General features: G+C 45.2%; 10 protein-coding genes across 10 annotated transcripts; 3 read left to right on the forward strand and 7 right to left on the reverse strand.

Moving 5' to 3' along the window:
* Nucleotides 1–126: 126 nt before the first annotated feature.
* Nucleotides 127–1829, reverse strand: GGS22DRAFT_151759 (terpenoid cyclases/Protein prenyltransferase). The gene has a single exon (XM_047959550.1). It carries the CDS (start codon nt 1660–1662, stop codon nt 181–183), a length of 1482 nt encoding a protein of 493 aa, XP_047824595.1. The 5' UTR covers nt 1663–1829; the 3' UTR covers nt 127–180.
* Nucleotides 1830–2025: 196 nt separating this feature from the next.
* GGS22DRAFT_151761 (increased loss of mitochondrial DNA protein 1) lies at nt 2026–3442 on the forward strand. Its single transcript, XM_047959551.1, has 2 exons — nt 2026–2544; nt 2622–3442. Exons 1-2 carry the CDS (start codon nt 2407–2409, stop codon nt 3060–3062), a joined length of 579 nt encoding a protein of 192 aa, XP_047824596.1. The 5' UTR covers nt 2026–2406; the 3' UTR covers nt 3063–3442.
* A 270-nt stretch (nt 3443–3712) lies between these two features.
* GGS22DRAFT_18054 (N-acetyltransferase B complex non catalytic subunit-domain-containing protein) lies at nt 3713–8243 on the reverse strand. The gene is made up of 9 exons (XM_047963778.1): nt 7731–8243; nt 7069–7347; nt 6937–7017; nt 6790–6879; nt 6226–6731; nt 5866–6172; nt 4998–5808; nt 4824–4945; nt 3713–4772 (listed from the first exon to the last, which is right to left on the reverse strand). The coding sequence occupies exons 1-9, from the start codon at nt 7884–7886 to the stop codon at nt 3876–3878; spliced, it is 3249 nt and encodes a 1082-aa protein (XP_047824597.1). The 5' UTR covers nt 7887–8243; the 3' UTR covers nt 3713–3875.
* Nucleotides 8244–8645: 402 nt separating this feature from the next.
* Nucleotides 8646–9202, reverse strand: GGS22DRAFT_18058 (cytochrome c oxidase-assembly factor cox-23, mitochondrial). Its single transcript, XM_047963783.1, has 4 exons — nt 9055–9202; nt 8893–9000; nt 8788–8815; nt 8646–8719 (listed from the first exon to the last, which is right to left on the reverse strand). Exons 1-4 carry the CDS (start codon nt 9117–9119, stop codon nt 8678–8680), a joined length of 243 nt encoding a protein of 80 aa, XP_047824598.1. The 5' UTR covers nt 9120–9202; the 3' UTR covers nt 8646–8677.
* Nucleotides 9203–10655: 1453 nt separating this feature from the next.
* On the forward strand, nt 10656–11992 carry GGS22DRAFT_18074 (uncharacterized protein). The gene is made up of 2 exons (XM_047963799.1): nt 10656–11538; nt 11605–11992. The coding sequence occupies exons 1-2, from the start codon at nt 11120–11122 to the stop codon at nt 11930–11932; spliced, it is 747 nt and encodes a 248-aa protein (XP_047824599.1). The 5' UTR covers nt 10656–11119; the 3' UTR covers nt 11933–11992.
* A 620-nt stretch (nt 11993–12612) lies between these two features.
* Nucleotides 12613–14785, reverse strand: GGS22DRAFT_151770 (feruloyl esterase-like protein B). The gene is made up of 2 exons (XM_047959552.1): nt 12744–14785; nt 12613–12705 (listed from the first exon to the last, which is right to left on the reverse strand). Exons 1-2 carry the CDS (start codon nt 14503–14505, stop codon nt 12653–12655), a joined length of 1815 nt encoding a protein of 604 aa, XP_047824600.1. The 5' UTR covers nt 14506–14785; the 3' UTR covers nt 12613–12652.
* Nucleotides 14786–15466: 681 nt separating this feature from the next.
* Nucleotides 15467–17561, reverse strand: GGS22DRAFT_18113 (MFS general substrate transporter). The gene is made up of 4 exons (XM_047963840.1): nt 17323–17561; nt 16825–17262; nt 16114–16594; nt 15467–16046 (listed from the first exon to the last, which is right to left on the reverse strand). Exons 1-4 carry the CDS (start codon nt 17404–17406, stop codon nt 15577–15579), a joined length of 1473 nt encoding a protein of 490 aa, XP_047824601.1. The 5' UTR covers nt 17407–17561; the 3' UTR covers nt 15467–15576.
* GGS22DRAFT_18112 (uncharacterized protein) lies at nt 17562–18268 on the reverse strand. Its single transcript, XM_047963838.1, has one exon. The coding sequence runs from the start codon at nt 18090–18092 to the stop codon at nt 17718–17720; it is 375 nt and encodes a 124-aa protein (XP_047824602.1). The 5' UTR covers nt 18093–18268; the 3' UTR covers nt 17562–17717.
* Nucleotides 18269–19678: 1410 nt separating this feature from the next.
* On the forward strand, nt 19679–20428 carry GGS22DRAFT_151774 (uncharacterized protein). Its single transcript, XM_047959553.1, has one exon. The coding sequence runs from the start codon at nt 19770–19772 to the stop codon at nt 20232–20234; it is 465 nt and encodes a 154-aa protein (XP_047824603.1). The 5' UTR covers nt 19679–19769; the 3' UTR covers nt 20235–20428.
* Nucleotides 20429–20686: 258 nt separating this feature from the next.
* Nucleotides 20687–23357, reverse strand: GGS22DRAFT_151775 (uncharacterized protein). Its single transcript, XM_047959554.1, has one exon. It carries the CDS (start codon nt 22857–22859, stop codon nt 21012–21014), a length of 1848 nt encoding a protein of 615 aa, XP_047824604.1. The 5' UTR covers nt 22860–23357; the 3' UTR covers nt 20687–21011.
* Nucleotides 23358–25566: the final 2209 nt, after the last annotated feature.

The raw sequence follows: 25566 nt of genomic DNA on the forward strand, positions 1-25566 counted from the left end.
TTACGTAATGTATTTGATGACTAAGTGGCTGAGTCATCATGGATACTCTCCCTACAACATCTAGAGATCCTTATGTTTTACAATGCCTAGTTGATAAATCAAGATTATGTATGCATAGGAAGGTAGGGGGTATCAAAGTTTACTTGGACGATAATATCTAGGTTTTTTTAGTTATCCCCATTACGTTTCCTTAAGCAAGTCGTCCAACTTTTGCGGACGGCTAGGGTTCCACCTGAACATTTCGAGCAGAGGATTCTTGCCCTCGGCGTTGTACTTGGCCTCTAGCCTTTTAATCTTATCTTGTAGGTTATCCCAATCGAGCTCCTTCTTCATCTCCTCCATGTCCTCCAGCAGGTCATCGTCGTTGTGACCGTCATCACGGGGGTTTAACAACGCCTCCCGTGCCTTAGTGAGCCGCTCGGATGCTTCGACACCTATGCATAGTCGTGGGTCGAATTTACCTAACCCTGGTTCCTTCCCGTCAGCTGCTTGGGCACCTAATGTGCCCAAAGCAGCCAGCCCGAGGTAGGCGTGGTATACATCTGGGGGGCCGCCGGGATGCTTAGCGAACCCGCCGATCATGTGCTGGGTCTTCTCTAGTATGAACTTTCTTGCAGGTTCTCTGTCTATGACTTTGCCATGACCGAGCATCGCTAGCGTACCGGCGACCCACCACGTGTAGCACGTGTCTGCAACCTTATTCAAACGACCATTGAAACCAGATAGTTGAGGTGTGTCTGACAAGGCTAGAGCAGATAGATCCGGTAATGGGTGGTTATCGGAATCCTCATTCTCGTCGTTAGAATCGGGATCGAGGTAATCGAATTGGCGACACGCGAGAAAGTGTACCAGGGAAGGTATAGAAGGGACGCCGGCATTGATATATCGATTAGGTTCTGTAGCAGTGTTGGGGTTCGCGAGATCTAGAAGGGACAACGCGGCCACGGCGCAGTATACGTAGCCAGCATGACTCTCGTGCGTAGAGCTCTCTCCCATACCACCGTCAAAAGTCTGTCCTCGTCGAATATGCGCCACAAGAGCATCGACGTTGAAGTCTTCCCCTGCCTCCGCCCCACCCAGAGCCCATCTAATGGTAGCGGCCAAATAGCAATACCGCATATCCCTCCCTCCCGCTACATAACCATCCTCGTCGATTAGCTCGCCGAAGCTTCCATCGTCCCTTTGCAACGTCTTAAGCCACCGAAGCGTCTTTATCCGATGAACGCCCTCAAACGCATTGGTGCCATCATCTTCGGCTAAGACACCTAGCAGAAGTAGGGCAAAGTACGTGGCAGCTAAATTCGCATTGGCTGGGTCGCGTGCAGATTCTACTTGGTTTATAGGGTCCCATTTGGTGGTATATATCTCTGGGAGGACATGGTGTGGTGATCCGCAGAAACCGCCGTATGGATGTTGTAGTGATAAGACCCAGGCTCGTAGGCGTTTGCGGTCTTCTAAAGTTATGAGTGAGGCTTTAACTGGGTTGCTCGGCGGCTCAGAGTAGGATGATGATGAAGAGAGAAGGTCGAGAGCTGCGACTATAAAGAATCCTAGTGTTAATCGGATACTGTCATTAGTCACGTAGTGGTGAGGAAGTATGGAACGAAGACATCGTTGCCAGTAGCGGATGTGACGAGCTGTGTCGAGTGGTTGTTCTGACATTGTGATTAAGTCTACGGGGTGGTGTAGGTAGACATTGAACTAGTGTAAGAATTTGAAATGAGATGTGAGAGTGTAAGTTAGAATTGACTTTCTCCAACCCCTAGCCAGAGCTTGCTTAGGCAGATGCATCTGTCATCTGTAAAAGGATCGCTGTTTCCTTAAAATAAATCGAACTTAACCTGCCCCTCCTCCAACTTTCATCAGCCCTATATCCCACTTTACGAAAATGCCCCTCCATATGTGGCTGTGTGGAAAATCACACATACACTAGCCACATCACGTAAGAACCGAAAGCTTGAAATTTAAGGTTTCAAAATTAGGTCACCCGCGCGATAGGCGATAAGGGATAGGCACTGTTACAATCCCGGTCCCTGAGATGAATTGGCATTGCATCAACTTGTAACCCCAAGGATTCTTGCATGTGTTGTCGCATGCGCATGGTGTGAAGCTTGAGGCTGCAGCCCATTTTGTCACATTCATTAAACCATCGTCTACGTGTACCGGCGCCGTTATTTTCATCCGATCTCTTTTTCTATCACCTGGGCGACGACTAACCATCAGCAACGACACCTCATTCGTTTCGAATAAGCATCCGATATTCCATAACCAACAGCAATTAGCAATTACTCCTTAGGCGCCAGCACCTAAGAGCCACGAACCCAACGAATACCTATTACCTACCCGACGGATGTCCGTCAAAATACAACCAAATAAAAAAGATAGAACCGACAGAAACCAATCAACATGGCGCTCATATCAGTCAAAACGATTCTCACATCCCTATGCCTCTTCCACATCACCCTCGCCTACTTCTTCTACACGAATCCGAACGCCATCGCAGACCAAGCCCTAGTCTACGTACTAGGTGAAGCCATGGGAATGGTAAGCACCCCTCCCCCATTCTCCCCCTAACCTCCCACACACATAGTAGAAACTTAAATACTAACCCCCAACCACAGCCGCAAACATCCTCCTTCGCAGCCCCCAGCGGCGCCTCCTCCTTCCTCGCCATAACGCTCCTCGTCCTCGGGCTCTCCGACCTGCTCACGCTCTCCCTCCCCGAAGAAATCTGGCTAATCCACTACTGGGGTTCGCAAGCGCCCTTACGCATAACCGTATTCGCCTTCGTCTCGCTCTTCGCCTACTTCTCCACGCCTTCCTACGGACGGTCCGGGCCGAGCCGGATGTCGCACCCCCTAGCGCCACCGAACGTGTTTGTAGCGGGTAGCACGGTGAGCGGCGGAGACGGGCTACGGAACCGTGTTTTTTTCACCTTCGCGTTTCTGGAGTTCCTGAGCTGGTTTTGGGTCTGGGTTACGTTGAAGGAGGAGACGGGCAAGTTTGCGGCGAGGAAGAGGAGGAGGGGGAGTACTAGTAACGGCAGGGCGCAGGGGTTTTAGGGGATTTGATGGATCGATGGATCGATAAGGATACGCGGACAGAGGAAGCTTGGTGAAGAGATAAAATCGAATATTATCCAGGTCCGTTTTATGATATGCGACGAAGATACAGGAATAGAGAGCACAGGCCGGTTCCACTGAGCACAACCTCCCGGTCGAGGACCCTCTTGTCACTCCCCTTTTAATCCACAATACGTCTTTGGCGGAGTTCTCAGAAGCATATGACTGGCGTGAGGTACGGGCGCATTGGGGCTTTGGTTCTACATCTACAAATCGGCGCTGAAGACTGTTAGAAAGAGTGAGCGAGACGGAGAATACAGACGATACCCCTTTCTTCTCCTAGAGTGTTTAAATGAAGTCACGGAATGCCTTGTGTCCTTAGATGGATAACGGTATCTATTATCTAAGCATTTGTATTGTGTACATGTATGCCATGTATGATCAACGGTGTAATTGGCTATATACAGTCCGACGTGTTCAGGATCCATGATAGTCTTAGTCCTACATACGACACTCCAAACTATACAGCTACAACAATGGTTTTTATCCTCTTTTCCATATCATCAATCAACTCCCCTTTCCACTCTCCCTTTAGATAGTATCCTTAATACGAGAGATTCCAACGGACATATAAGGTCCGCAAAATGTGAGCAACCCACACCAACCCCATCCACACCTGGGCTTATGCTAAAACTCTAAGATTGTATGTCAATGTGCAAAGCTTCTTAAAGCCTCCTAGGGTTTGTGATCTACGCGCAAAACCAAACTAGCCGAACAGAGCAGTGGATAAGTAAGGCGGCAAATAAGGGAAGATCAGTCAAACTTGACGATGGCCCATCCCTTAATAAGCTCTCGCCATGAGTTACCGATGTCGTCTGTCCACTTCTCCGCATTATCTTTGGGGACGATAGCCTGCATCTTCTGGCAGACCTCATTCTTAAACTCTTTTTCGTTGTCCACCACGATAGCGTATTTGCCAAATACCCAATCGCACAGACGATCACGCCAACCATCCATATTGTCGAGGTAGCCCTGCAGCTGGCTAATGCGAGTTTTTACCGATTTCTCAGAAACAGCTACAGCCGCTGTCATCTTTCTCAGTTCGGGAGTAAACCATGCAAGTTCTGCCTGAGAGCGGAGCTTGTCGACAGTCTTGGCCTTCTCAGACGTGATGGTAAGGTAGTTCACCGTATGCTTCAAAACTATGATTGTCTCGCGTAACATGCCCATAGCATGTAGGGCCGCAAACCCGTGAAAACCATGAAGCTTCGAATGGTGACTTTGAGGCACAGCCAGAAAGTCATTGGTCTGCATTTCTAACCCGCGTAGAATTTCCTCAATGGTGGAACGAATGCGGTCGCGGCTGTCATTAGTAGGAGCTTTGAGAATTCCAGATCCGACAATATCCTTCACCATACTTGCTAGCCTACGAACGATCCCATGGTACCATAACTCGGACGAAGTGAGGGATTTCGCGACTAGTTCTTGTTGTCGGAATTGTTCGACTTGCTCTTTCTCTGAAAGACTTGAGTCAATAGTAGGCATGAGAGTTCGCATGTCTTTTTCTAGACGAGATGAAGTGGCGAGTGCATATTCCCAGTCAAGTTGAATAACGCGTCCAGCTTTCGGCGGCTTGTACTCTTTCGGCTGTACATAACAGACGAGATCGAGAAAGCGTTCAGCAAGCAATCCGAGGTGAGCTCGGTTACCCTAAATCGCCGTTAGAATATAGCATAAAGGCTTGCCATGGGTATTACAAACCGTAGGGAGTGGTCCACTGTGAATTATGGAGTGGTTTGATGCCTCATCACTAGCTCCGTTTGATAGACTGAAGACTTTGTAGTCAGTTACGTCCTGTAGCTCGTGTTCGATTGAAAGATCCCCTATTAGGTTAGCTTAATCCAGCCAATGTAGAGAAGTTATGTTTCGACATACTGACTAGAGGCCTGTCATCAATAGCAATCTCAGCCTTGTTCGCCTTCATTCTTGCACCTCGCCGCTCTTCAACCATAGCTAGGACAACACTACAGCTTGCCGCATGTCTTTCGGCATATTCGATTATATCCGGAATACTCGAATATGTTTGCTCCTCCAAAGAATCCATAATTTTCTTAGGTATTGTAGTTTTGAATTCTCTCGTAAAATGATTCATAAAAGGCTCTACCGGATTGCTGCGACTCGATCCCATGAAATGGCCTGGAGAGATAGAAGACAGTCGATCAATAAATAGTAGACCTAAGGAATCAAGTAGAGCATTCTTCACGTCGAAGCCCTCCCAGATGACTCTGGCTCGGGACACACAACCCATCAAGATATATAGCTTGACGAGAACAACACTATGATCGGTAGATACGTACGGCGACAGGTCCCTGCACGAGTCCAACCATAGAACAGCCTGCATAAACAGCGGGATGTCTGCGTTATACAACGAGCTAGCTCCATGTGGTGCCCGCGGATTACCAAGCCCTGCGAGTCTCAAGAGACTCATGGCGCCGATTACCGAAATGTCTGACAGCGGATTCGTACTTTGCCGAGATGTTATGTCCTGAATAAGACTATCGTCTTCTAGGCCTGACTGATATGAATCTAGCGCAATAGCTGTAATCTCTTTCAAACAGAGTCGACAACCATGGCCTGTCCATTCGGTACGACAAAATTTACACGCGAGGCCCGTGTTCGTCGCAACGATATACCAAATTTTAAGGCATATCGACGTCAGTAAATACCGTTTGAAGGCATCGTCACACTAATATATAAATGTCAGTTGAATCGCCATTTATGGCCGATATGATTGGTTGAATACCTGCGCAGCAATAGTCTTAAAAACACCCAGGAACGTAGATGTTTCTGTGGTACCCAACTGTCGTATGAGAACTGTAGCCTCGTCTAGAGAAGTAGGGTTCTCGCAATTTTTGACCACGTGTTTGACGAGGGCTATAATCCGTGAAGTTATGCACGGATTGGGTCCTGGATACGCCAGCGAAGCTCGTGAGACTTTGATATCCAAGCTAATAAGTTCTAGTGTCACTTCGGCGATCGGGCGTAGGGATTGGGCTCTTTTTAGGTTCCTCGACAATTTCTCGATCAAGTTTCCAAGTTGCTTCAATGCCCTATCGAATGATCAGTTCCCCATTTTCCGGTATATTAGGTTAGACGAACTAACCGTTTTGGGTCCGCTTGACGCTTCGCTGCATCGGCCCAAGTCTTCAACAACTTATGTTCGTAACTGACGACGATGGAGCAATGGTCTTTTATATTTCGACCAGGTCTAGCCGAAATGATCGCCTGGCGTAAGTCCGCCTTCACAGATAATATTTGTTCTGGTGAGCCTTTGTTGATAGTATCGTCCGCGAGCTTCCTTAGACGGGTGATTTCCTCGTTCTTTTCAAAGCATTCGATATCAGGCTGCAAGGCAGTAATGGAATCTTCCAAGATAACCTTTCCGATCCGGAAAAGCTCATCCGATTCACCATGCTCCTGTAGGTACTTGACAATTCTACAGAACGGTTCGTAACGGCCGGCGTGGAGGAAGTTAAGAGGGGTACACCCATTCTTCTTAAAAAGTTCCAAGTTCTCCTTCGAGCTGCAATGAGCGATTCGAATTTCTAGCCACACCCACTCTTCGGGCTCGGCCAGGTTAGCTCGATGAAGTCCTTCTAGGCCATAAATCTAAGTATTATAGTTAGCATCCCATTCCCATCAAAAGGTAACGTCGGTTAAGGCCTACGTCAGTGCGCAAATCGAAAGCCTTGTCGGCCTGAGCTTTTGCGAGAGATGCAAAAATCTTTCTGCTAGCTTCAGGGCACTCCCTAGACAACTATCTCTAGTTAGAGACGGGTACTTCGTAGTGACAAGCAGTAAAGGAGGGTCTCACAGAGTATAAATGAGTTGTCATGATATATCGGAACAACAACTTTCGATCAGCGGCAAATGTTTTATTTAAGGATGCCGCAATCTAGACACGCACGTTAATGGACTGAACATCTAAGATATAAAGGGAAGTTACCTGTTGGGCATTTTTCCAATCGGAATTCCAGACACAAGCATCAAAGCAACGAGTGCATGCTTTCTGGTCTTTTGGGGACGCTTTCACTAGTCTTATTCGGAGTACACCGATCGTTTCCGGATACTTGATGTCAACATGCGAGCACGCGAATTCATATAGATCTAAGGCATCGACATCAGTCACGACGACGTTATCCTTGATCATCTTCTCGACAGCAGCTTTCCCAGCACTACGGTCCGCGACATTATCGCTTTGGGACTTCGCAGCAACCTCCACTGCCTAATTTAAAATATTAGCTGCGGCACACTCAATGGCAAGAAATACATTCCGCCAATTAAAAAGAAATATGATAAAACATAGCTATGTGGGGAGGAGAGGTCAAAATGATCATCATACATGAATATCCAGGGAGAGAAGGTTGCCAAGAGAGCATAGCAGACAAAGCTCAGCTATGCAAGGTCCTCATCGTTTTGGAATAATATCAGTATAGACAAATCCGGAGTTGAGACGAATATTGTACGCCATTAACCCTCAGCTGGTAGATTGATAACATGAAGCGCCACCGATTATGGCCGAAGAACAGTACCAAAACATAAACTGAAATAACGAGGGGAAATAAGAGATGAGACCTAGAGGAATAAGATAGATAGAATGACACTCACCAAGTAGTAGGGATCCTTTGTGGCCCTATATCGTTGTCTCGCTAAGTTAGCAGTGATGATCCATTGCTCTTCGGCGAAGCTAGACTGTAGGTTTATAGGTGCAGATTGCTTGATATTAATGGGCCGAGCACTTGGCTTGGGTAGCGGAGGCCTCATATTGATGTCGAAAGGAATTATTATCGTGAATTTCTGCTGCTAAGTTGTAGATGATGGCGATTAACAGAGAGTCGACGGTAGATTGTATGTACAGATGTGACGATGTCGGTTGGATGTAATGGAAATGGGTGGGGGGGATATCGAGAGGGAGAATTAGCAAAAGATGAATCGCAAAGAATGATTTTGACAGGACTCGAAATAGAATTATGCATGTCAGAGAAAGTTAAACTTGGCTGAATGAGAGGAAGCAAAGTATGATCTGACTTTGCAAGTGCAATTTAACTTGCTCTTTCCAAACGTGCTGCTGTTCTTTGATGGAGTTGTAGTTGTTTCTTGTTAGGGCTGGGCAGCATCAACCATGATTTTCGTCACCTACCAACCTACGAAGTATGTACCTGCCTCTAGAAATTCCCTAGATTCTGCCGTTAGTGGGGCTTCCGCCACCTACCAAATTAGGTAGGCGGTATTAGCTTCGAGTCCACATTACGTAACAATCGTATATTTATTTATTAGATAATCATTAATGTCAATTGCCCACTGGGCATTGTCGAGGTGTAATAAGTGAATATTGAATGGTGAATGGTGTTTTTTTATTTGTTATTGGAAGGGTTTCATTTCTGGAGGTAATGCATACCTCCGCACCCATAATTAATATCCATGTGCATAGAGCAGTACTGCTATTGCTAAGAGTAAAGGGTAGAGTCCCATATGTTTTCGATTTTGCTTAGCTCATGTTCGTCAATGGATGGCATCGTTAGAAAACGAAGACGAATATTCAAGTCGTCATCTGGTCAACCGAAAATGGATCCTCCTTCCTTCTTGCGTTTATTTACCTTTTGACAGATGAAGTTAGAAATATGGATCAGAGTCTGGGGTAAGATAGTACAGAATTCATCCTTACCCATTCTTTTTTGCATGCACGATATGCCCTAAAGATTATATCGTCAACACTTATCCCACTCTATCCCTAGAGTCTCTGAACCATTGAGATCCCGAAATCACTTACTCAAAGTAATCCGTGCACATCTGCCTGTCCCCGCCGTTCCGATTCAGGCAACGAATGCTTCGCGCAGCAGCATCTTGACAAGGGTCAAACCATTCGCTCTTGGATTTGCTGTCGTGGGCATAATTAACACATGTTAACTCAGTTTTGAACCGACAAACTCACTTATTGAACTTGCTCCTTGTCTTCTGATCCCATGGGTCATCATTTGGTTCGACTGGGGAAGACATCTCAAGCCATTAATCGCGTGCGCGGGAAAGGTGAGGGTTTGTAAAAATTAAACCTTTGGTCCTTGAGATGATGTGAAAGCTTTCGCCTTTGGCTTCGGCGCGTCATCTAGCCGTGAACTCGGGAGCTACTATGTACCTAGGTATCATTGTACAGGGATCTGTGTACATAGGTACAATACATACTGGACTAGCGCAGGGATTTAAGTGTGATCTAAGCTCCAATCGGGTCTTTATTTTGCCGTGCTTAAATCAGCTTAAGCTTTAAGGCGCTTCACCCTTGGCGATTTGCCCTATTATTCGCAACTGACTTGTTGAATATTAACAAACTTCTCTCTTGTTGAAAATACCAACCCTCGTGATCAAGCCTTGAATTGGTTTTCTTTCATTCCCGCTGGCCTCATGCTTTTTAATCCCCTGGAAGTCGACCTATTAAGCTAGGAATAAAATCAAGTTTCATTACTACTAGGTACCTAAGTATCACGTCTTCAAGCAAATAATGAATAACTTCAGTCTTCTGCCTCTGATGGCTTTTTGTTCTAGTCGGCCACAAGAGACTTGATGGCATAGAAGAGGTATTGCAAAGAGAAATAATTAGAAATGTGGTCAATTCATAACACTTATATGCGCATATACCGATTTCTTATACGAGAACAGTCTTGAATGAATCTTAAAAGTAAGCTGATGTGAGATTACACAAGCACAGAAGACCAAAATACCTAAATAGACTACAACGTGGCTCAGATTTACCTCTTAAGAACCACGGAATAGGAAACCGGAAAGACAAGAAAGACACATTCGGATCCACATAACCACCGCGGACACCAGCTTACGAGAACTCGACAGGGCTTGCGGCTGGAGAATAACAGTGGCTCGTGGACTTAAAATTGGAGTCCGGTACGAGGCGCCCAGTCACCGATCAACAAGATGTCAATCAAATTTAGCGTGACGACTCCATGTTAAGCTTAACTTATTTCGAACAATATCAAGATTAAAACGAGAGTAACAGTATATCAATTCGTCCACCATCTCATTACGCCAGTTCACTCACTTCTCTATCATCTGCGAACGTCGAGTATACCCTACCTACCTACATATCGCAGAAATTTACCCTCGCAGCCTCGATGCTACTTTCTCGGGGGTTACACGAACTGCCCCTATGACTGAATCAATCATTGATCATCCAAGACATGCAGTAAATAGTCGCGAGTTCCAGCGGGCGAGGAGGCGGGGCTTTTACGCTTAACGGTGATATCATATCGGCAAATACCATTATACTCCCCAGCTTACCGAGTCCTGAGGTATCGAGCCATGGTCCGTAATATTTTAGCTGTGGCGTGTCCATTACCGCCCTCCCGGACCACTCTGTACTACATAGTATGGTATGAGTCCTAGATCAACCCTGAACATCAACTGTCAGAGACAGGGCTGAAGGGTTACATAACCAATGTCTTTAGGACTATGAGACTCTGCTGAAATTTGCACGCATTATGTTCTGCAACTAATTCTACTCTCGGGTCGCATTCCGAATGATGTGGCTTCAAAGTCATGAAGAACTCCTGAAACACTTCGAGGGATTCATCCCGCTTAAAGCGCCGATGAGTGAGTAAGTCAACGGAAGGATTGTAAAATGCCACGCCGTTGCGAATGATCCAATGGTGAAGCCCCGTCTTCCAAGGGGGAGACGGCCCCCGAAGTTACCAACGCCATGCACGACCTGAGCTACTGGGGTCGTGAGGATTATTCCCCTTTCGGAACTTTGACGCAGGGGCCCGTCTAGGATTAGATTGTCGACCGGATTACAACTTAGATGCGCGAGCATAACTAGGTGCACACCCAATAGGCGAAGATACGTAGTAGCGTGGATCTTTCTTAACCCTTCCATCTTCTATGATCGTCAGTGATCGCTTGCCTCTCCTTTCTTTCTCATCTCAAATGTCGACGCGGTAGCACCGCGTGGCGAAGCCAATATCCGCCTGTATGAGTAACAACGATAATCCACGATGTCGAATAGATTTCATAACCAGCCTGGCCTAGAATGGGACCAGCCCGGCTTAGAGGTGGCGCCCGAGCCGGAACCACCACAAGCCATCTCAGGACCGCAGATTATAGAGAAGCCGCACGGCGACACAGCGCAGTATTCATACGGCCAGCAACCTCAAGCTTACGCAGCCAGTTACCCGCCAACGGGATATGCCCCTTCCAGTCAACCAACTCAGTCCCACTGGGGAAGCTCTCAGAGTGGTGCATATATCAACGATGGAGTCCCACCAAACGACGCACCGCCTAATCGTCCGACCATATTAGGGATACCAAGAAGAAAATTCTGGCTAATATTCTCACCACTTATCGTCTTGCTTGTTGTTGGACTGGCTGTTGGGTTGGGTGCGGGATTGGGAACTGCGCACAAATCTGGTTCTGAGTAAGCAACGCCTTGGGGTCACCCACACAAGTATCTCCGCTAGGATAGAAGCTAATAGCTATATAGCGCAACCACAACAGCTGCGCCGACACCGATTGTGTGTCCCAATTCTAATGGCACAATATACCAAGCGTCTGGCGAAGATCCATTCTTAGTCGTCTGTAACGTGGACTACAATGGCAACGCTCCGAACAGCGGAACTACAGATATCGGTAGCAAGGGAACGAACTCAATCGAGAGTTGCATCGATCTGTGTTCGGCCAACTCGGCATGCGTCGGTGCCGGCTGGGGTAGCTATCAGGGCCAGAATACCTGTTGGATGAAGGGAGCATTGGGTGCATCACAATCGGCCGACAACTGGTACTTTGTGTTCAGGCAGCAAAAGTCTAAGTAAACCACTTGATGGGCGGGATTCTTGTCTTAGGCGGGGCGTTTAAAGGAGTATACACCAAGTATACCGACTTATGCGATTGGAGGACTAATACCAAGTGGCTCTCTATCCATATTGACATCTTAATTACTATGTTTTCTCAGATGTAAATACATAGCTCTCCAAAATCTTGACAAGGATAATCGAGAGCTACAGATCCTGATACCCAAGTCTGGAGATCTGCTACTCCTACAGTAGCCTTCATAGGGCTGAGTTGCGATCCCTGACTCTAGTACTGTTTCAACCAGAATCCTGCTCTGGTACATCACTTCAACAAATACAGACTATATAGAAATATTGTTTCATTCCAAACCTACTACCTACCTAGGTACATCAGTATCATGGGAATATGCAGTCATAATACTACCAATCTATGCGATGAGCGAAACCAAGACGAGGTCGTGAAACATCCTTCATTACGAGCGTCTTTCTTTTTAAATGCTTCTATCTACCAGGACTAGGTAGGTACCCTATATACAATCGTTTCCCAGTGACCAAGCTCCTCATACCTCAAGACCCAATCGACAGGCCCCGTACTCATGTCATATGATATCAAGAACCCTGAAAATGTCGACAATAACCGAAAACGGATTCATGTAGGTCATAGAAGCCGCGCTGTGTGTCGACTCCCCAGTACCGTTACCGCTGCTATTGCCACTGCTACTGCTACCACACATCAACAAATTAGCAAAGTCCTATAATCACACCCGACATCGTATATGCCACCAACCGCACGACTCCAAAAAAAGGAAAAGAGTAAATGAGGAATCGAAACTCCCAAAAACAGGACAGAAAAAAGGGGGAGGGAAAATCACTAACCCGCAACTCCAACTCGTCGCCTTATCCACATCCCCGGACCCATCCCACGTCGCCGTATCAGGATACATGCAAATCGGCCGTTGGCGCAAAACCCCCGACGACGGATCCGTACTAGTCTTCCACGTCGTAGCGACAACCTGATCCACCGCCTCACCTTTCTCAACCCAATTCACCAGGGCTAGGAGGATATCATGCTGCGCGTCGGAGTATCCGGGTACACTGTATGTATCGTTCCCCAACGACGCAGCTTGCGTCGCGCCCCCGAACGCCCACGGCGCGTTGACGGCTGTCATCCCGCAGTGCTGCATCCCCGGTATCTCCATCCTGCGAAAATAATCCCTTGCCTGTGTGACGTTCCCGCCACTCGTCGTTTCCACCGTGCGGTTATAATACAGACTCCCCGCCGTAGTAGGAACAAGACCATCCGCAGCTCCATGGTAGAGGAGAATCTTGCCCCCGCGGTCGCGGAAGGTGGTCAGGTTGTAGTTATCAGCGGTGGAGTTCCCCGGGTCGAGGGACTCGGCAAGCTGCAGGATGCTGTCATTGTACTGCTCGGCCATGAACAGCGGGTCGTTGAGCACGAAGTAGCGGATGTACCCTACGCCGTAGGGGCTCGCGTCGGAGTAGTTCAGCACGGTGTACATCTGCGCTTCGGAGCCGGGGAGGTAGCCTGGCATGATTTGCTCGCCTGTCGCGTCGAGGACGAAGCCGTCGTACATTTTCTGTAATGTGCCGATTTGGTCGTCGTTCATGCAGTTTGTTGATTTCGCAAAGTCGGAGTCTGTATTGCCGCCGTTGCTCGTGCACTTCATGTCGGTCCAGTTAACGGTGCACTGTTCAGGAAGGCTGATGATGCCGTCGGACACCCCGTCGTTGGCGTCGCATTGACGCACAATTTCTGCACCGATTGGTTTGAGCGATTCCCATGGGATGTGCTTTGAGTCGACAGCGGGCCAGTTGTACGTCGCGATCTTGCCGACCCACGTGTTCAGATGATCTGTATACCAAGCCGGCGCGCCGACTAACACGCCGTCGAAACTATCCGGTGAGATCTGCACTTCCTTCAATCCTTGGCGTCCGCCCGTCGAGCAGCCGCTGTAATACGAGTGGCTGATAGGCTTGGCGTAGTACGTCGCGACGAGCGTCTTAGAAAGCTGTACCGTCCCGTGAACCGCTCGGTAGCCCCAATCGGTCCTCATCTCTGGCTGGTTAAAAGCCCAGCGGATATCGGCCGTTGTCGAATTATGGCCTGTGTCAGTAGATACGACGGCAAAGCCATACCGAACACCAGCGCCCATATCGAGCCAATTGATGCCACCGCCAAACCCGCCGTTTCCGACGGTGAGGAAGCGGCCATTCCACTCGGCAGGTAGAAAGATGCCGAACCTATACGCAGAGACAGACGAGGACGCGACGGATATAATGACAGCGCATAGCTCCGGTAGGTTCGTTGGCGAGATCGGGTACATGAGATCAGTCAGGGGCTCGCCGAAAGTGCTGCCGGCGCTAACATACTCAACCTTCTCGACCTTGGCCGAAGAGGGGAGAACATTAGCGAAGGTTTCTGCATTGCAGTTCGTCTGCCTACGGCTTTTCGTTCTATGGTTGTTGATGGTGAAGGTGTTGTCATTACTCTGAGCCGCGGTAGCAGCAGCGAGTAGCGAGAAAACCACGACTGCGAGGTTGATCGATAATTGGAGGAAGCCCGAGCACCTCATCGCGAACGTGTGATTCCTCCACACTGATGTGCGATTCGAACTGCTCTTTTGGGGAAGCGAGTGACCTGGTTTCGGCTACAGGCTGAAATTGGGATTATGTACTATATATTCTACGATCGATTTTGGGAACACGCGCGTCTGGTACGTATACTGCATATATACTATAATACCTAGGCGATCCCGAGGGACCGGCCACGCATGACCATGCTTCATGGACGTGCTTGACATGTCGGGTCCGTAGGAGGTTGGGGGTTATGTGAACCTCATTGTGTCATCCCTGTGAAACCCACAGCAACCGTTGCCAGGGGGTAAGCGGTAAGTACTTAGCGATCTACAAAAGAACGTTCTGAGCAGGAACTGACAAACACGGGACCGGACGGCATCTTGCAGAGCAGTCCAGCCCATCTTGCTAACACGAGAAGTACAGTACAAACAGACTAGCTCACAGCACAGAGATCAAGATGCATATGACACCGGATACGACCCTAGAAGCTCATTCAGGTGCGGGGTTTCCTACCCGCGGGAACAATGAACATACATTCCCACCGGGAGAGGAATGGACCAACTACCCACCTTGATAGGCAGTTGGTTTTAAGTCCGAAGCACTAAAATGGCTGATTCCGAGTGCAGGTCCCTTGAAAGCTGTCGTAAGTGTCTATGTTAAGAACAGAGACATTTCGGATCCTGGGGAATCCCGGATATTGGAAAAGCTTAGCTGAAAGCTCCGTGGCTAGCTATCGCGCTTGTAACTACGTAGGTGGGAATGTTTTAGAGAGGTCGGTAATTATTGTCACTAGTTTTTTTAATGTGGCTTTATGCAGTAGACGTGTCTTGCCTGAGGAGGCTTTTTGATTACGTATGTCCCTCGAATTTTCTCGATAAGGGTTGTAAAAAGGTCGACACAAGAATTGCCTACCTAGAAAGCAGGTGCCCGGTATCTACAGATTAAAATACCAAATATCAACCGTTATCATACCAATATCCACCAACGGACAAATTAAGTACGAGGTAGCTATGTACCTATCTTCGAGATTTCTATGCTAAAAAGCAAATAGCAATCGTGAAAGATCATCATAACTTGTACAACCTAGGGGTTATTCCTTCAGAAGCCGCATTCAGCAAGATCCGGTTCTTTCGTCCGTAATAGTATCTTAGTACAAGGGCGCCGATAGCTACGAAGAAGAGCATGGCACAGTTCACACCGTGCCCAGTTGGGTAACCCTTCTCCGCCTCGTCGGCCTTGTAGATCCAGACACCCGGCATTTGTCCAAGGCCGGCGCCGATACTGACGTTGATAGCAACCGCCAACCCAATTGACGCCGTGCTCCACATGTTCGACGTGAGCCAACCTAACATGGGGGGAATGCATCCAAAGGCTCCGGCGGTTCCGACGATTAAGCAACCATAGCGGCTGAGATAGTCGTCAGCTGGTAGCACAGCAGATGCTAGGAAACCCGCTGCTCCAATTACTGCTGCTGCTGCACAGTGATAGCCGCGAGCATTGAAATGATCGGCGGACCATGACATAAGAATTTGGAAAACTGCTTTTATTAGTTGTATGTTCTCAAATCCATGATTTTACGAGAAAGAAAAACATGTCCAACTTACTGTAAGCAGCAGCCCAAGGAGGTACGGTAAGTAATTGCGCCTGCAGATCATGGAAACCTAGACCGGCAACAATCGAAGGGGAAAATAGCGAGAGCGAGCTGAAAGGTAACGAGACAGCGAAGTAAATAGCATAGTGCCCATACAACCGCCAATCGGTAAGCGTAGATTTAACATCATCCCAAGTCATAGACGAAGCTGAACCTTTGGAGCCTTCGAGATATAATCGCTGCGCAGCTAAATCTTTTTCGGATTCCGAAAGCCATGAAGCGCTCTCGGGCCAGTCTGGTAGGAAGAACCACACTAAAATGCCGGATAGACAAGAAGGAATACCTTCAAGCATGAACAGCCATCTCCAGGCGGAGAGGTGCTGTATCCCGTTCATATGACCGATTCCATATGCGATAGCACCGCCAAAAGCACCGGCAAGGGTAGCGCTTGCGAGAATGAAAGCTACTCGCACACTTCTCTCGTCGCTCTTGTACTAAATGTGGAGAATTCAGTTAGAAGATGAGACTAGTAACCTCCAAACTAAGAACTTCTAGGGCTTCTAGCGTATTTGGCCCACCTAGCTAGGGATCATAACCGGCAATTGAAGACTGGGGTTGCAACTTAAAACCAGCTTTTACGAAGACCCATCTTGAGCCTCAACATCGTCGTCCATCAGGGAAAGGGATGTGGGGAAAGAAGAAATGCTATGTTTTTCGCACTCACCCAGAACGTTAGGTAGTAGATCAACCCCGGAAACAGACCAGCTTCGACGGCGCCCAACAGAAAACGAACTCCCGTCATCTGAGGATAATTCTTAACACCGCCTAAGCCGATTGTGATCGCGCCCCAAGCGACCATGAGAAAGGCGAGCCATCTAGAAGGGCGGAGCTTCTTTAGTAAGATATTTGAAGGAACTTCGAAACAGAAGTATCCAACCAAGAATATCATCAATGCGATATTAAATTGGTAGTTCGAGGCTCCCGTTTCGGTCTGCATGTCATTGTGTGTTGAGGAATTGAGGATCTTCGCGTTGCCGATGTTCGAGCGATCCAAATAGCAGAGGAAGTAGATACCGGCCGACAACGGCACGATACGTTTGTCTTGCCTCCATACCAATTTGCGCTCTTGCGGCGAAGTGACGTGAACAGTACTGATTGCCCGCTGATAACAGTTAGAAGCTGCAAATAATTATTGTTGAAATTCGTTCATTTGGGAACGTACATCTTTGATACTATTCCCCTCCAACTCCTCGGCCATAGGGCCGGCGTTCTTCTCCACGTCGCTAGGCATATTTTCGGTTGCCATTGGGAATAACCAAGCTCTTTCGCGCTAAGAAGTTTGAGAGAAACGCAGCATAAGGTGTGGAGATGAGATTATTAAAAGAGGAATTTGGGGAAGCCCTCGACTGACTCAAATGGGAATATGGAGAAAAGCACCCTTGCATGGGCTAGCTCTGGGGAACAAAGGATTGTGGTAAGCTACCCGACGGGGGTAATTCCAAACGCGGGGAAGAAGTTCACCATCGTGACCATAGTCAAAGGCACACCTTGGCTAGCCCCATCCACTCACCGCTGTTGGGCTCCTATGGGACCGAGATATGGGACCGAGAGTTAGTCTTAGGGACTGTAGACGCTTTGTGTTACACGCTCTAAATATTGGCCGAATAGCATTCCATAGCAGCTTACACCCATGACAGCCACGATAATATAGTGGTATTGTAAGATCCCGTCAGTATGTCCGAATAGGCGGTAATCACCAATGAGGAGATGAGACGGACGTGCCGTAATCCGCGCCACATCAACACAGCGGAAACGTGCGGGGGAGATGAATTCCCAACCATGCTCATCAGAGTAGGTAGTTTGTAAACCGTCGTCCGTCACCTGGGAAACTATTCGCAACGTTCCAGCCTCTATCAAGCCAGGGATATCCGAATAAAGAAGTGTCAGATCTAGGCCGGCAATGAAAAATGCGGCTAGGATGAAACTTTGCATGAACCTTTCGGAAGAAAAATAAAGGCCCGATTCCGATTCTGGCTTGTCAACAATCGGCTTCCGCTAATATCTCACCCATAGAGAGCTCAGGCGATTATTGGTCAAGTACATAAGTGATTGTCCTCTCAGTCATATTCATCGCAACGCTCAATGCATGAGAGAGACAGGTTCATTTTTCAATAAATGAAGTCCCTTCATCGTGGCGAGATGTAAGCCTGACAGTTTAAGTCAATGGTCCCATCGACGAGAAGATAGAATCGTAGAAGTGAGCTCAAATGTTTGCCAACATTTGCTCTACACTAGCAGCGCCACCGGCGAAAATACTCAAATGTTTTTCAAGTCACATGGACTTTTATCCCTTAATTGAACCCGAACGTGAGCGACGTGATTCATCGTTGGAGAGTATCGTGGAAAAGGAATGGTCGGTATCGACTAAAGCCATGTAGGATTCAATTAAGAGGCGACGCGACAAGATGAGGGATAGATGGGCGTGCGTCTTAAGGTTCTTTAAAAGTTTGTACTCGACAACCGAGATCTCGATGCCGTGACAGGTGGGGAAGACAAGCTTTTCATCCAAGAAAGCCAAGAAGCAAACAACACCACCTTTAATATTCCAAGCATCGAAGACTTGTGACTGGCCCTCGTAATCGAAAATAGATGGATTCTGTAAGCATTTTAGAAGAACGTTAGTAATGGGGGTTTTTTGACAATATCGTGATGAAGCTGGAGGCTGAAGGAAATTAGAGAATCTTGGAACCTTCCAGGGCTACCAACACGAGCTTACAGGTCCTGAAGCGCTTATTTTTAGCAGTCTTATGCTGACTTTAAGGAGTTTCATTGGCCCTGTAGCTTCTGTTGGTCAGTGCCACGTGCTGCAGCCCTATGAGACGAGCCTCTGTAATTCGCCGGCTCGCTTAACTTTTAGCTTTGAATTAGCCTAACCCGCCTGTCCGCCAGCTCGCCCATAGCTTCCGCTCTAAGCTCTAAGGATCATTAAAGTTCGAACCTGCCGACAAATACGTGGATCCAACCGCTGTCAAATATCGTCATTTACGTAAAGTCCTTTTACTCGTTGAGAACGTTGATTGGAATAACGAATTCTAATAAACTTAAACGACGAACCTTAGCTAAAAACAATCGAAGAGGCTGGGATTTTGACTGAATAATGTTAGATCTACTTCGTACCTGCGGTGACGAGCTGAAGGAAGCGACCTGACCAATGCGCATCGTCAGCTCTCCTGCCACTCACCAACACCAACGAAGCGATGGATAAAGTTATGGGTGTCACGGTCCCAGCAGGATGGAAATACAACGAAACACGAGGCTTACCTGGGTAGATTTCCTTGGCAATCCCCGAAATAAACATGGGAATAGGGGATTGCGATGCGTGAGTCTGTGGCATGATTTCATACCACAGTCTCACTACTTGGCAAGCAGCACCCAGGTAACAAGCAGTAAGCACGATAGGTGCGGTGAATACGACGAGGAGGCTGAGAGGAAGGCGAGCATCTAAAATTCGAAAATGTATATATATAAGCGCATCCCATCGTTCCTTCCATGAAAATTAAAAGATCATCATCGCCATCCCGCAAAACAAACATCTCTCATCATCACTCAACCCAAACAAACTTCTCACCGTGTAACCACATAAAACCAACACCAATACCACCAGCCAAAATGAAGACCTTCACCACCGTCTCCTCCCTCCTCCTTCTCGGCGCCAGCACCATCACCGCTGCGCCAGTCACCGCCGCCCCGAGCGAATTTGACATCACCAGCTTCAGCGCCAACACACTTCCGCACGGAACCGGTGCCTTCATATCCTTCAACATTGCGATCCCGGGCACAACCGTAAACACCACCTGCGCATACTCGGACCAATCCTCCGTCTCCGCTCTGCCATCCGTGTCTCTACGCCCCTGCAACGACGCCTCCGTGGAGTGGCAGTTCAAGCAAGACCCCTCGCGGCCGGGGACCGAGGGCCAATACCGCGTCGTGGTGACGTATGCGTACGACGCCCCGAAGAAGGTCGCCGGGTACCACGAGTGGCCCGCTACCGACTTCCCCCTCAAGGACTTCGGGTCTACCTTTGAGACCTTCTACACCGGTGCTCCCGACTTTGTCGTCACGAATCTGTCTTAGTTTAGGGGGATGTGTTGTCCTACCTACCGATGTATATAGAGAAAGGGGATTAGAGAATGCTGTTAGTGGTTAGAGACGTGTAGATTTATGCTCTCTCGCGAGTTACGGATGGAGAATGTGAATGGGAAGATGATAGCTTTGCATTGAACATAGTAGTTCCTGAATTTATTAGAACTTATAATATTTATCGTTTACGCATATTACCTACCTTCTCTTTGGAAGTGCACCTGGGCATTTATTAAGTGTAATGCTATGTTACTAGGTACCTAGGAGTGTGTAATATGCGAATATTCGAATATATCACCCCTAGAAATTGTCCCTATACCTCACTAACGACGGACCATCTATCGTCCTAAGAACCGAAAACACAAAGTCTATACCATCTAACACAGTAGGTAACTTTACTACACTACTCATTTAAAATATCTTAAATGAAAAAATATCTAATAGATAGATCGAAAGTTATGGAAGTATAGGTAGCTTGCTGACCCAAAAATTCGCACTGGTTTAAGCTTAGATTATTTTACTATCATTATAAAAGAAAGTCACTGAGGTATAGTAAGACGATATCCACCGCGTCGCGAGACGCGTTCCATCTGAAGAAGCAAATACAATTGGGGAATCAATAAAGATCATCATGAAAGAAGCTCCAGTGAGATTTGTTCATGATCAAAAAACAGCCCGGCCGCCCGTCGCATCCAAAAGGGCGAATCACCTCTTGCAGAAGCCCATAAAAACAACATTCAAGAAATTTCAAGACACATAGCGATCGACTTGTTAGGTGGCGTGGGTCGCCGCAGCACTTCCACTCGGCCCATCTACTACCCCGCCTCTTATTCGTCTCGGATCCTCAAGAAGAGCATATGCTCGTTCTTTTTTACTCTTGTGACCTGCGTCTCCAGCTCGCTCCATCTCGTCAAGGTCGCTAATGTCAGAGGAACTGAACGAGGTTTGGCTCGGGCTGCGATTCATCACCATGATGATGCGCCCTTCCTTCTTGAGCTTAGTCTGCTCCTTCTTGAGTCTCTGGTCTTCCGGATCATCGCAGGCTAGCGTCAAAATGTTTAGACCAGGCAAGTTACGCTCCAGCAAGCTGTGCAAATCGGGCAGCACTGATTTATCAGGCCGATAAGTGCCGCTATCATTATCAATTATTAGTTGATAATCCTCCGGTTTACCCACAGGTAGCTTTTTGGGGGAATGTTCTTCAACTTCACCATCCTGAGTTGATTCCGGTCTTTTAACCCTCCTAAGGAAGAATTCTCCCGAGCAAGCGATATAGGCCGCAGCATCGGAATGAAGCGTATGTTTCGAGAGCAAATCCAATCCAATTTCTTTTCCAGTAGCCGTCCATCTCATCATTCCATCCAGAGTGATGATATATGTGAATATCTGCCCACCCTCTCCGTAATGTGCCATCTTCAAAAATTGAGTAGCGGCATCTTCGGAGCATGCGTCGAATGTGCCCCAAAGGGTGTGCCTGTCAAAGTTGTATATTCGCCTGTGTTGATGATGGAGAGCTTTGTTCAAGATTCTGCCCCGCAGTCCACGACCTCTAAATAAGAGGCCAATGATGGGCCGAAATTCAACAAACCTATGGTACATTTTCGGTGGTACTGGTCCAGCTAATTGGAACTCGTTGGCCTGGAAATCGTACTTTTGGGCCTTCTTCTCCGGTTGTTTGCCATTGGTGTGAGGTGTAGACGTAGCCCCATCTGCATCCTGGCTGCTTGGGTCGTCGGCCTCGTCCCTGTTGACCTTCGCGCCTATCATCCGACCAATCATGGGCGAGAAGTGTTTGAAGTAGTAGGTCGGACCAACCGTGTACATCTGACCATAAGGCGGGTCTGATTTGCCTAGCACAATAATGCTCACAAACAGCCTCGGGGTCATGGATTTATCCTTGATAAAGGCAGTTTCACAAGCCTTGAGGATATACGCACGCTTACTACCGCTACGCTTCTTCACCTCAAATTCGTTGTCGGGAGCTTGAAAGCCTGCCCAGTCTTCGCCGACATGATAAACCTGGATGGACACATGCCCAAGCCTGTCGTCGTGATCCGGCCAGTCTTCGTCATATAGACGACACTTGAGCTTGAACCCGGATGCCGGGACATTGGCGACAACCCACTCTTGTTCCCATTGAGGTTCTAGAGACTTCCTAATCGTGCGAGTACGGTAAACGAGGTCTGGGTCTTCTTTATGTCGTTTCGGTAGCGGAGTTGTTATAGTGGCAGTCAGGTACGGATCTGACGTGCCAGTGCTTATGTCGGCAACAGGTAGATTTTCAGCTTTGTGAAATATGAATTTCACCGTGAATCCTGGAGGGGCATCAGGGATCGGTGTTGAGTCATAACCTCCTGGAGGCTTAGCTACGGCCTTGATCTTCTTTTTCTGCTGTTTGAATTTCTCCTTCAGAGTGCTGCGACGAACAATTGGGCCAGCTTGCTTCTCATTGGTGTCATTGGGGGGTGTATGCTCTTCGTTTTGGTGAATTGGTTCGTGGCCATCGGGGATCGGCTGGCTGATTTTCTCATTATTTACATCGTGAGCAGGCCCTGGTTGCGACGGCCGGTCTTGGCCACGGAGCGCGGAATTGGCCTCTCCTTCAATGGAAGCAGACATGGCGCGTAACAGGAATTTTAGATGATGTCAAAGGCGGCAATTCCTGTCGGCCCGTTCGTTACCTTACTACGCCCGAAATGCTAGGCGGAGTAGGCGCGATCGTCCTGTTCGTATTGTAGTTATTAATATCTTGGCTGCGACTCGGAGGTCCGAAGGAGACGACAACGGTGGATGCCAAGGCGGCGGTTTGCGCGCGCTCTTGGGCAGTCTTGGTCTTGGTCTTGGTCTTGGAGATGCCCAGCTTTGGTGGTGGGTTATTTGGTTCCACACAAGGGGTGGTTGAGATAGGTCGGAAAGGTAGGACTCGAAGAATTAGTAAACAAAAGAAAACTACCTTGGTATGATATCAATTAGAAAGGCAATTGGAATCGGAAGGTTGGCGAACACCAATATTTATCTAATTATTTAGCAATTGTAGAGAAGAATAAGGTGTAAGCGGAAGGAGGAAGAAAAGAAATTGAATTCATCGCGCGATAGAAGCTCTTGCTTTCTTTGCATATGGTCGCTCCCACCAGCCTATGTAATTACTGCCGTCGATGCCGCTTTCCCGAATTATGATCTAGCAGGATATCAAATGTGGCTGAAGCCGCTAAAATGCTACGTCACAATTTACGATTACCTAAGTCTTAGCGGAGCGATTGAACGAATTGAGACAAAGGATTAGGCAGTAACGCGCGCTTAGTTGACCGAATTACTCATCCGTTCCGACAATTCAATTCAGGCTTCCAAAAAGTTAAAACCCCGGATGGGAGACCTCATTTTTTTCTGCAAGTGCAGGGAATTGAGCATGTTCGAGGCCCCTACCGACTTTCCGATCTCTTGATATCTCCCCACTATTGTAAGGCTGTGCTTCCGTGCTTCCGTACTGCAAACTTCACAACTTCACCTTTTGAGTTTTCATTTTACTCATCAGTTTGGCGATAAACCTTCTAAGTATCGCATCGCATCGCATCGCATGGATATTATGATACCAACAATACCAATATTATCAGCTTATTATATTTGCATATACTCATACATATTTCTTTAATACTCGTTAGCTTTACCAAAATTTTATTATACAATTATACATAAGATTTATTTATATTATAATATTAAAAGTATAATAATTTTAACCGTATAGTAAAAATTTTTAAAAAATACGGTAACTTTTTAATTAAAATTAATTATTAATTATAACATTTTATTATTTAATTTTATAATATTTTTATCGTATATTTTATTTTAATTTAATTTTATTAATTTTACATTTTATAATTATTTTTTAACTTTTTTAACTTAATTATTTAATATATATAATTAATTTAATTAAACTTAATCGATTTTTATTTATTTAAATATTTATAAATAAACATTTAATTTAACGCACGTAAATTTATAAATTAAATTATTAATTAAATTAATTATATTAATTATTTTAATATTATTTTATTTAATTTATATATAATTAATTTAAAAAATTTTACGATTATAACATTAATAATTATTATTAAAATTATTAATATTTTTATATACCGTTTATATTAATTAATTTTATTAAAAGTTTCGTAAAAATTAAAAAAAAAGTAAATATATATACTTATAATAAAAATAACCGTATAAAATTAATAAAAAATAACATAATAAATATAAAATACGGCTTAAAATACGGTTTAAGTTAAGATTTTTATTAATTTTATTAATTTTATTAATTTTATAAATTTTATATACGTTTTTTTAACCGTTTAAATATTTTATTAATTTTTTATTTTTAAATTTATATTTTAAATTTATAACTTAATCGTCGTTAAATAAATAACCGAAAAAGCTTATTATATAATAAAATTTTACGATTATTATAATCGTTATTTTTTAAAAATTAATTAATTAATATTATACGATTTAATTCGTACGTTTTAAAGTTTAAAAAATTTAATTTTTTTTTATTTTATTATAAAACTAATAAAAGTATTATTATATAAATTATATAACGTTAACGACTTTTAAAAAAACGAAAAAAATTTAATATAACTTTTTTTTATAATTTTTAATTAATTAAAATAAAGCTTTTATTTTTAATAAATTATTAATAATAATTAATATTTTCCATTTTTAAAACTTAAATTTTTATAAATTAAAATTAATTAAAATTAACTCGTAAAAATTTAAAAAATACGTATTTATAAAATAAATTTTATTATTTAATAAATAATTTTTTATAAAATAATTAATTAATATTTTAATTTTTTTAAGTTACGTAATTTTTATACGTAAATTAATATTATTTTTATATTTTTTTTATTAAAAATAAAATTATTTTAAACTTAATTAATTTAAATAATTTTATTTAATTATATTTAAATAAAAAATTTAACTTAATTTTTTTAATAATTTATTTATAATTAATTTTATAATTTATATATATTTTATAAATTCGATTATATAATAAATTTAAATTATAATATTTATTTTTTAAATAACGTTTTAAATGTTTATAAGCCGTTTTAATTTAATTAATTATAATAATTTTATAATTACGTATATAAAATATTATATATTAATAATATTTAATTCGTTAAAAAAAATAAATAATAATTATATAATTTAAAAACGTTATAAATAAAAAAATTAATAAAATAATTACGAAAAAAAATATTACGTATTAATAAAAAACTTAAACCATTAAATTTTATTTTAACGTATATAAAATTTAATTAATTAAAAAAAG

Source organism: Annulohypoxylon maeteangense (assembly GCF_022496945.1).
Source record: "Annulohypoxylon maeteangense strain CBS 123835 unplaced genomic scaffold GGS22scaffold_1, whole genome shotgun sequence".
NCBI classification, from domain to species: domain Eukaryota; kingdom Fungi; phylum Ascomycota; class Sordariomycetes; order Xylariales; family Hypoxylaceae; genus Annulohypoxylon; species Annulohypoxylon maeteangense.